Raw genomic sequence first — 10,696 nt, forward strand, 5'->3', positions numbered from 1 at the left:
TCCCATTGGTCTATTTCAAATTCCTCATTCAAGAAGAGTTAACTTGCATATTTGCATTGAATAATTTCCTAATTAATTTGGATTTTCTAATTGAAGAATCTCCAATGATTTGGATTTTCAGGCTGAAGAATTTCATAAATTTACTTATAGAAATTAAAAATATATATAAATTAAAATTGTCTGTTGTTTTTTTTAATTAAAAATAAAATCTAATTTAATTTTTTACTCAATTAAATAAATTAAAAAAACGCATTGCACTCTACCAGTGTCCGCCCCGTTTTAATCGGTGATACTCCAGAGTGTTCGGAGTTTTGCATATTATTATGTTTTTTGTGTTACCGTCGATTTAATGATTGATTTGTTGGTTAGCTTAGCTTTATATTTGAGGAAAAAGTATTAGGTTAGCTTTATATGTGAGGAATTTTTTTTTGGGAGATAGTGTAAGAATATAAGTATTTAATAATTATTTTTTATAATAAATTTAGTTGGGAGATATCTATAACTAAAAAGATTTTGGGGTTGGAGAGTTTTTTACATTTTACAACACATGCAGGAAAGCAGAATTATGACACTAGAAAATAAAAAAAACTTTTCTTGGAGTGTTGGTTACCTCATGTGAAGTTTGGGGGAGCAACATGTCAAATCACAAGTGGAGATCACTGAGAAGAATTCAAAAACACTTAATGATTAGTAACCTCAAAGTCAAGTCAAGTTCATTGTCTCATAAATTATTTAAAAAAAGTGGAAAACATGGATGCACATCGGTGGCCCAAGATGATAGGTGCAGAGGAGCTAAAGGTTAGGAAGAGAACTTGGAGGAAGCAAAATGACAAGTGGATGACCAAATGGGGAATTAACTGGGAAGATTGTCCTAATTCTAAAGGGGAGATAAAAAATTGGGTGCTTGAAAAATTCAGGTCTACGATGTGGGAAAAACAAGTTGTCAAAAAAAAGCTATCTGTCAAAAATTTCAACCCATCACAATCGCATGATGAAAAGAAGTTATCTAAGTGCTACAATCAAGGGAAAAGCTAAGATTTTAATAGCGGTTGAATCCGAGTGGCACTTTATCATGGAATGTCTGGATTATGATTACATTCGTAATTAGTTTGAAAGTGGCTTAAAAGTGGATAATTTGAGCAAACTCTTTGAGGACGCAGGGCTTCACAAAAACGCTAATTTTTTTATCAAGATTCATGGAAAAAATGTTGTTTTAGAGGGAAATTTGAGATTATGATATCTTGTTTGGTGTGGAGTTTAGGTCCCTTTAGACAACTATAATATCGTACATGAAAATAAAATAAAATCATATCATACATGAAAATCAGGGATATTCTAGTCTAACCAGATTGTTTTTTTGCCTTGAAAATCATGAAAATTCTGGCAGGGATTTTTGTAAATCCAGATTCAAGTGGTTAAACTTCAAGATTTTGGGTCCACCAGAAGTTTTTTTTTTTTTTTCACAGAAAAAAGACCGTCCTCTTTATTAAAAAAGGGATTACATATGAAACGTAAGCAAAACGCGGAGACTGTAACCACCTACAAGCGGGGAAAGTCTCAGCCGACTGCCAAGCCAGCTCACTGATAAACTAAGCAAGCCACCGCATGAAGGAATCCTCCTCCAGAACCACACGCTTCCCGGGAAACATATTCACGCAGGAAACAACCGCATCGCGATCAGAAAGAAAGACCACGGGAATCCACAGTAAACACTTTAAGGATTCGCACGCTACAGAGAAAAAGAGAAAGGCGAACAACTTCCCAGGCTTCCACAATTGGGGAAAACAGCCCAAGAAACCGGCAGGAAAAATACAGAGAGAAGAAAAACAAGGAAAAGAGCAGATCCAAACAGATTATTTACAAGGACCGAAGAACTGAGAAGATAAATTAAACAAAGATGGGTTGTTCGACTGATCGAACCACCCCATTTTCAACCTCCGAGACAGACCACGACCCCATCTCAAGCTCAACTCCTGCTTTGGAAAGACGGTCTGCGTCGAAGTTCCTTTCCCGGAAGATGTGACTAAGAGAGATCTCCATGAAGCGACTCCTGAGGCGAGAAACTTCTCTAAACAGAGTAAACAGAGTAAGATTGTTGCAGCGTTGAGCCCCATTAAACCACTTCACAACATTCATGGAGTCCCCGAAGATCTGAGCTTCTCTCACATTTCTAAGAATAAGCCAGCTGAGAAGGAGATGTAAGGCTTTCAATTCGGAAAAATTATTGGAGCCTTGTCCCAGACCTATTGAAGCTTTAACAACCTTCTCCTTTGAAAAGTGGATGATCAAGCCAGCCCCGCAATGACCATTAATATTCGAGGCTCCATCAAAATAAGCCCACGACATAGAGTATCTAATGGGTTCTTGACAAACAGCTCTAGAAGAAGAAAGAGATTGAGGAATAGGAATACTTTCATAAATGGCAGCGCCTTCTGCGGCAAGTCTTCCAATAGGGAAGACAGAATCCTTGAAAATAACTTGATTTCTAGCTAGCCAAGTCCCCCAGGTGATGAGTAACGGAATGGTTCTTTCTCTTTCGTTTGAGGAATCGTTCCACCATCTCTACTAGGCATCTAAGAGCCCCTGCTTCCCATCTGTAAGGGACATTTATCATGCTTAGCATTTCGGCCCAAAGGCTGGAATTAAAAGGGAAAAAGAGAAATAGATGCTGAATTGTTTCAGCACTGTCTTTACACAGGGGGCATCTGCCAGGACCAATCCTACCTCTTCTTTGAAGGAAATCCCATGTAGGAACTTTCTGGAGTAGGACACACTAGAAGAACAATTTTGATTTTGCTGGTCCTTTTAACTTCCATAACGATTTAGCCCACCAATCCGGATTCTCCCAACCATTTTGAGACATCATCCATTTGTAACTCGCCTTTGGAGAATAAAAACCATTCTGAGCAAAAACCCATTTTAGCTCATCCGGGGAGTCAGAAAGCCTGACTGAGGAGTTGAGGAGGTCCCTTGTATACCTGTCCCATTCCTCCAACCTATCATCGATCAAATTTAAGTCTCTTCCCTGAAGCCACCCTTGATTCCAAATGGTAGAAGCCCGAGGATTAGCTACCTGATTTAGAGTGTATAGACCCCTATCTTTTAAAGCCGCGACCAATCCCTGAGATAGAGTAAATCCCTCTGAACAGCCTATCCAGGGATCCCGTTCCAAACGGATCTGTGTTTCGTCTCCCACATTCCATGCCAAACCCTTCTCTATGATGTTAACAGATGCAACCACTGCTTTCTAGACCACCGAGGAGTTTTTGGATGACTTTTGTGTCAATCTAATCCAATCTAGCGTTGTTAATGGATCTATGTATTTCCTTTTAGTCACAACAGTCCAGAGATTTTCCGTAGTAATGATCCTCCAAGCTAACTTTGCTGCAAGTGATTGAGAAAAACAAACGAGGTTTTTTATACCCCAGCCTCCCCACTCTTTAGGGCGAGCTATTTTGTCCCAAGCGATCCACGAGGTAACTCTCTCAGACTTGGACCCTGCCCACAGAAAACTGCTGCATAATTTCTCTGTTGAGTTTAGAATTCCTTTGGGTACCCAGGTCAGGCTACCCCAGTAGACTGGGATTACCATCAGAACGGTGGTTGAGGGGAAAGTACCCCTAGGGTCCTTTGGGTTAAGACTCTACCAGACTGAAAATTGCTTATTCAAAGAAACACACACACAGCCAATATCTTTACTGTAAGCAAATTCTAATGTTGAGGGTACGTACCTAAGATCCTACGTTCGAGAAGGCCTTTAGGGTCCAAACCCTTCTTGGAGTTCCCTTCTTCTCCTTTGACCTGTAAAACAAACAAATCAAAGAACACAACAGTACATGGACAAATACTTATACATAAACCATCTTCATGCTATAAAGTTAGTTATAAAAATCTTTAAGTAACCACTTGCATAAGAATTCAAAACAAGAATCTTATAAGCATAAAGAAAGATTGTTTCGGGAACCAAGACGTGTTTCTTTATATAAAGGCAAGTAAAGTACATATAACGGAAAGATTTCACCTGAAACACCTTCAGCAGGCTCCAAGAAAAGCTTCCTCCCGGATTCATTCCAGCCTCAAGCCTTCAACAAGAGCTCCTTCCAAGTCTTACTCAATGGTGATATAAAGGATAAATGATCACCAATACACATGGAAACAAGGGTTTCCTATGCAAAGTGGGGGAAGTGCAGAAAGCACCAAGGACTTCAGACCTGGTCTAAGGGAAAATCTCAGCATAATAATCTTGCTCTCTTTTCTCTCTCCCTTAGGCCTTCCCTTTGATGTCTTTTTATACCATCTCCAAAGTAGTTTTTTAGTTAGGAGTTGGTTGGGAACAGTTGGGCCACGGGCACTAACAGGTGATCAGCAGGTAAAACCTGCGATCTCCGCCCGAAAATAAGGAATTATTTATTTTTTTAAGTGTTTTAATACATACACGCGGGTTGGGTATACACAGACCCACGTGTACACGCGTTTAACTCAGGGCAATGTCGCGTATAAGGGATAAAACACTGTTTTTTAAATTTTAGGACCAGGTCTGGAAGGAGGGGTTGCCCTAGGCCATGAGTGTAGCATCACAAACCATAGGAGTGAGATTTGGAGCTATAACAGATGCCCCCTAATATATGAGGTCAGAAGGGGAACATGATGGCCGAAATATATTATGTAAGTACATGGAAAGGAAGTCTGTCGAGAGACTGAGGAGGACTTCACCAGAATTCAGCCTGCCAAGCCACCAAAAGGAGATCAGAAAGAAACACAGTCTGAGGCAGGAATACCCATGCTCAGAAAAAGTAAAGCATGTCCGCATATCAAGTACAAGCGGATCCACTAAGTATACAAGTATAAACAACTGGAAGATACATAATGGATCATCTGATCATGATGAGCAAGTACATGTCTGAATATCACATATAAGACTGTCAATGATGCTGAAAGCTGCAACGGATCACTGATATCAAAGACTGATCCCAAAAGGTACCAACTGAACATGATGGAATAGGATGGTACTACACTGCAAACTCAGGTGCCAGCATATAGAATGTCGCCATGACTGACTGCAACATATAAGGTGGAGTGGTATCAACTAGCAGCAACAGGAGCAACTGTCAAGTGAACCAATGAATGCTGATACAACCTGAGGTCTTCACCGACCGCCGTGGTACATTTCTACACCATGGGAATAAATGATCTGAAGTCGACCATGTGAGAAATCGTTTGATTATCGGTCATTGATGTATACCGTTAACAAACGCGAGACTACTCACTGATAATGATAATGAGCGTCAAGGTATCCAGTACAATCTAACAAGTGTGAATAGATGAGATGAAGTCGAACACCTGTAAGAATCTATCGATCAAGAGACAATGATGGTTTCCCACTGTCGATAGCGAAGGATCTGCCACTAATGACTGCAAACCCCAAGGTACTGCCAAATGGACTCTAGATCTTTGCCCCAGAGCAATGAGTCGGAGTCGATAGGGAAAGATCCGCTAGAAGGAAGGCATTAAGGCATCCTCCATCAATCTAGCGCGAGTGTAACCCGTAGGCCAATAATGTGGAAGGAATCGGACGAAAAAGATGTAGTAACCCAACCGAAGCACGTTTCCGGCGTACACAAGATGTGGCTAGCGCACGACAGAAACCCTCTGAACCAACCAATAATGAAAGCTGACACAGAGGCGAGGTATCCACCAATAGGGTCAAATGGAAACCAAGGTATTGCACGAATCCCAATGTGTGATAATGTATGCTGATGTCGAACACAAGGGAAACCACTCAGTCAAAGACCCATGATACTTATCGATGCTGAGCACAAGGTGACCTATCAATAATGAAAATAGGGCCAGGGTGCGGCTCTAGGCCTTTCCTCAGAGCAAGGTGTCGTCGTCGATAAGGACAAGACCCGCCAGCAAGAAGTCAATGGGGAACTTCTCAAACTGGCACGAGTAAAGGACCAATATAGCTGATGTGATGATAGACATGATACTGACAACCAGGGATGGCCGACTGAAAAATGAGTCAAGAGACACCGCAGAGAGGCTGACTCAGGCTAACTTCCCTTGAACAAAAGCACGACTCAATGTGACTATGTGGCAGCATATGATGACTCTGTATAAGTTCGCCATGCAGGAGGCACGAACGAACCCTCCATATGATTGGAAGAGATAACCAATCAGGGGAGAACTGACTCAATAACAAGGTTATGGCATACCTGAGTCAAACTAAATCCCACCCATGCGGAGGAGACTTTGTTTTGAGTGCTTTGTTCAAGGGCGACACGACTGACTCTAGCTGCCAACAATAAATGGAAATAATGTCCCTATTCCCGCTCTTTTTTTGGAATATTTATTTTTTTTGTCTTTTTCTGTTAAGCCGGAAAAAGAATAAAAGAATGCTTATGGTACAGTGGAAAGAACGAGTGTCGGTGAAACAGATGATCTAGTTCCTGGGGAAGGAACGTTCCTATGCTCAATGCAAGGAGGTGAAAACTGGTCAGTGACACTCAGAGGTATGTTCCTTCCATGGATCAGGGTATGTCAAGATGCAGAAGTCAAAGGTATGCAAGGTTGATTTTGCAGACGTCATGGTCAAAAGTTGGCTTAAACACGAGTCCAAGTGAAGCCGGCTCTAGGCCAAAAGGTGCAAATGGTCAACATGCAATGCAGAAGTACAACTCGACACACATAGGAGCCTCTAGGGTATAAGGCCAGAACGAAGCGAAGAAGCAAAGAGGAATGAGTCTTCAATGCATAATTCATGGCGGGACTACAGAGGACTCCCGAGCCTAGGGATGAAAAATCAGCATGAGTAACAAGCGACAAAAAAGGTACTAACTAGGGCACCCATGATAAGGTAGGCTCTACCACACAAGTCATGATACTTCTAAGCAATGAGAAGGTTCCGCACCATAACTTGGTGGGGTCAATCCTAAGGCAAAATGGGAAAGGAAACTGATAAATGCACAATGCAGACGGAAAAACCTAGCCTACATGCCAGTTTCGAGAACCAATACCTGTCCGAACGGACCAACCATAAACTTCCAAAGGAGAAATCTTCCAAGTTCTGTAAACATAAATAGGAACACTAGACACAAAGTTAATACATCCCACATATAAACTTCATATAAGATCTTGTGTTATAGAATACAAAACCTAAAAATGCGCACCTCATATATACAATATGGTACAGGGAACCACGCAGCCTTGCGGCTTACGCATAATAGTTTTGCTGAACAAACCCCTTGCAGGGCTCAGGCCAAGGGCTCCTTTGGTAGTCATAACTCATGGCTTCAAAGAGTTCCTCCTGTGAAGGCAAAGCAAGATCTGAGAAATCATGAGAACTACAAGGATCAAAAGAGGGAATTAAAGGGTCCCATGTCCCTATAGGAAGAATCTCTCGGTCAACTGCCGGGACCAAGTCCCAAGAAGGAGAATAATAGGTCAAAGGATCCTTCTTAGAAGCGATTGAACATTGAGGATTCAATGCCACATAATTGACCCGTGGCGGGGTAGAGTCTACTTGAACACTTGGAACAAACCAAGGGGTATTCTGCAGTAAAGTTGAATTAGGGTGGTGATTATCAGATGCAAGCTGATCAACAGTGACAATATTCCAATTATGAGGAAAGCACATTACTCGAAAGAGTGAAGACACCACAACATTCATAGCATAGACATAATCATGCCCAAGTAGCATATTAAAGTCTAAAGGGCTATCAACTACCATCATATCGATTAAAACAGTCTTCCCACCTAAAGTGATAGGCACTTGAGGAAGAACCCCCATAGATTCACCAGGCCTTCTATCATAGGCTAACAGCTGACTCTGAGCTGTCAACAACTTTGGGGAACCCAAATCTTTCCAAGTCAAAGAGGATATAATACTTGTAGAGGATCCTTCATCCACCATACATCGATAGACATTTGTGGAATTAAATCTGACCTTTATTTGGAAAGGTGCAGCGGAAGGAAGACGAGGCTCAACAAGGCTATCCCAATCAAAGGAAACACTCTTAGAACTTGGATGGAGAACATTTGAAGAAACCAGAATGCCCCCTATACTAGAAGACTCTGTACTAGAGATCAAACAGACTCTTTTGTTAGGCACTTCACCCCCCAAAAGAGGAGTGTAATCGGCCAGCGATTGCACTGGCTCTACCACATTATCAACCAATGGTTGATGGGATTGATGAGAAACCATATCAAGTGTAGGAGTAGAAGAACTCTCAGACTTGGACCATATCCATTGAACCTTTGGAATACCAGGGCATAAATGAGTAAGATGGTCTCCCTTGCATATCATACAAGGGAACTTAGGTTTAAAACTTCTACGTCCAGGTTTCTTATCAACCTCCATTCCGCCAACATGACTAGCAGTGGTTTGCGGAGAGTCCTGAACATGACTTGCAGATGTCGGTGACTCTTTGCTAGTATGACTCGCAGTGAATAGACTCATGCCCCCAGCATGACTTGCAGCGGCTGAAGACTCATTTCCAACATGACTTGTAGAGGTTGAAGATGAAATGCTAGTGTGACTTGTAGTGACTAGACTTGTGCCCCCAGCGTGACTTGCAGCGGCTGAAGACTCATCTCCAACATGACTTGCAGAGGTTGAAGATGAAATGCTAGTGTGACTTGCAGTGACTAGACTTGTGCCCCCAGCATGACTTACAGCGGCTGAAGACTCATCTCCAACATGACTTGCAGAGGTTGAAGATGAAGTGCTAGTGTGACTTGCAGTGACTAGACTTGTGCCCCCAGCATGACTTGCAGTGGCTGAAGACTCATTTCCAACATGACTTGCAGAGGTTGAAGATGAAAGGATAGAATTATTCTTCTTCTTTGACTTCCTTTTTCTCCTCTTTTTAGATTTCTTGTGACAAGAAGGAGGAGAAGAAGGAACCCCAGATTTCTCTTTGAAAGAAGATGAACAATTAGCACCCATGTGATGTCCTTGAAATAAAGCATTCAACTGAGAAGCTTCAAGAGCATTCAGAATATTCATAGTGGACCACAGCCAAACGGGTAGTCCAACATTCAACCCAGGAATATTCAAAGTGGCCATCAAGGGAGTACCAACGTTTCCAAAGAAAGGAAAAGCACAAGGATCCCCTTTTGGGAGGGCACCTTGGTTGGTTTCCACAGGAATATTGGCCATATATAACTGTTCCAAAGACCCTTCCCTTACGGGAATGTAGAAATAACTCTTCAAGGAATATAGATAAGCAATCAAAACCTTTGCCCTTGAGGAGGCAACTCTACACTCCTGAAAGAACGACCAAAAGCCTTTCAAGATTGGTAGAGTGGTAAGCCAGTCACTCAGAACAAAAAGTCCAAACGCGACTAGAAAAAAATACCTAAAGCCAACTATATACAAGGAACAAAGAGCACACACTATAAATTCCTTAAAGATATAGCCAGTCAAACAACTTCCAAGTATTTCCGCTCCGGGTGATGAGGACCGGACACCAAAATACAAGAAAGTGGAGTCAGGGGCCTTCCGAAGATAGTCTGGGATAATGACGGCCCAGTCCTATCAGCGAAGGTATCAGAGGAAGTTACGCTGACCTCCTAACAATAGCCTACGTCAGTGCAAGCCCCCAAGCTTCGCAAGGGTGCCCTCCAGTAGTACTGTCGAGAGTGATACAACGTCAACCTCAGGTGCCACGGGATTCCCCTCCGCAACCACCTGTGTAGATCCCTAGGAGAGGCAACTATGGGTACCAACTCGTCGCAGAAGCCAGGCGGAACAGTCGTGAGGTAAGTTCGGACAAGTAGGAGAGGGGGGATCTCTCTTCCCTATCTTCACAGACCCTCGTGCTTAACTCCCAGATCCAGAGCTTTCCTGGTCTTCCTAACGCTATTGGATTTTCTCTCGTTATTCAGACTCTTATGTTTGATGTTTTATGTGGCCTTGGAGAGTTAACTCTCCACTCGCCTAATCCAAGGCCCTAAAATCCTAAACTTGTTGGTGTAACTGACTAAAACATAAAGGTCTAGTGGATTTTAATTAGCGCTTGATTTTATTAGGTTGTTCTTTAAGTCACAAGGTAACGGAAGTGAAACTAGTGGTGTTTTTTGACGCAAAAGAAGTTAAACAAAACTTAACTACATGCACATGCAATTTTCGTTTTTCGATGAAAAGTAATCTCTACAGGGTTCAGAGGAACTTCAAATAAAACAAAGTTTTTTGCTTTCTTTTCAGACTCCACACTCACAAAAGCTAACAAAGCTATGTATGCATAAAAAGGGATGCAAATCTATCCTAATGCAACAAATATATGTGAATGCAAGATTTTAAGACTACTCTGCAAACAAAGAAGGAAAGTTGCTCACTTATCAAATTTGTCTTGCCACTAAAATGCTTAGATAGAAGATGATGTGTTACCAATCATTTCGTCCAAACAATAAAAACAAGTTCTAAGATAAACACAAAGCACTTTCACTTCGCAAAAAAGGAAATCAAATGAAAAGCAAGTTTAAGAAAGCGAAACTCAAAACTTTCAAAAGATTTTCTTTCAATCAAGCCAAGAAGTCTTTTTCAAAGAATGCTCTCAAAAATACTGACACCAATGATTGATGAATAAGCAACCAAACACTTTTGTGAATTGACACCTTTCAAATGATGAAAATCCAACAAAAATAAATGCGTTTGAAATCGCTCTTGACAATCAACTGCAGCAATGAAAGTCCA

At 41.6% G+C, this 10,696-nt stretch overlaps 1 protein-coding gene across 1 annotated transcript; it reads right to left on the reverse strand.

The window, feature by feature from the left end:
- Nucleotides 1–1,887: 1,887 nt before the first annotated feature.
- LOC149211824 (uncharacterized) lies at nucleotides 1,888–2,346 on the reverse strand. The gene has a single exon (XM_089388486.1). The coding sequence runs from the start codon at nucleotides 2,344–2,346 to the stop codon at nucleotides 1,888–1,890; it is 459 nt and encodes a 152-aa protein (XP_089244612.1).
- Nucleotides 2,347–10,696: the final 8,350 nt, after the last annotated feature.

The sequence above is a fragment of the Pinus tabuliformis genome, chromosome 1_1 (assembly GCF_031772625.1).
Source record: "Pinus tabuliformis cultivar Carrire ecotype Pingquan chromosome 1_1, CPIR1, whole genome shotgun sequence".
In the NCBI taxonomy this organism is placed as follows: Eukaryota; Viridiplantae; Streptophyta; class Pinopsida; order Pinales; family Pinaceae; genus Pinus; species Pinus tabuliformis.

What these genes read in the sequence shown, in the direction of transcription:
- LOC149211824 (XM_089388486.1), bottom strand. Translation starts at nt 2,346, where the DNA reads ATGTCGTGGGCTTATTTTGATGGAGCCTCGAATATTAATGGTCATTGC.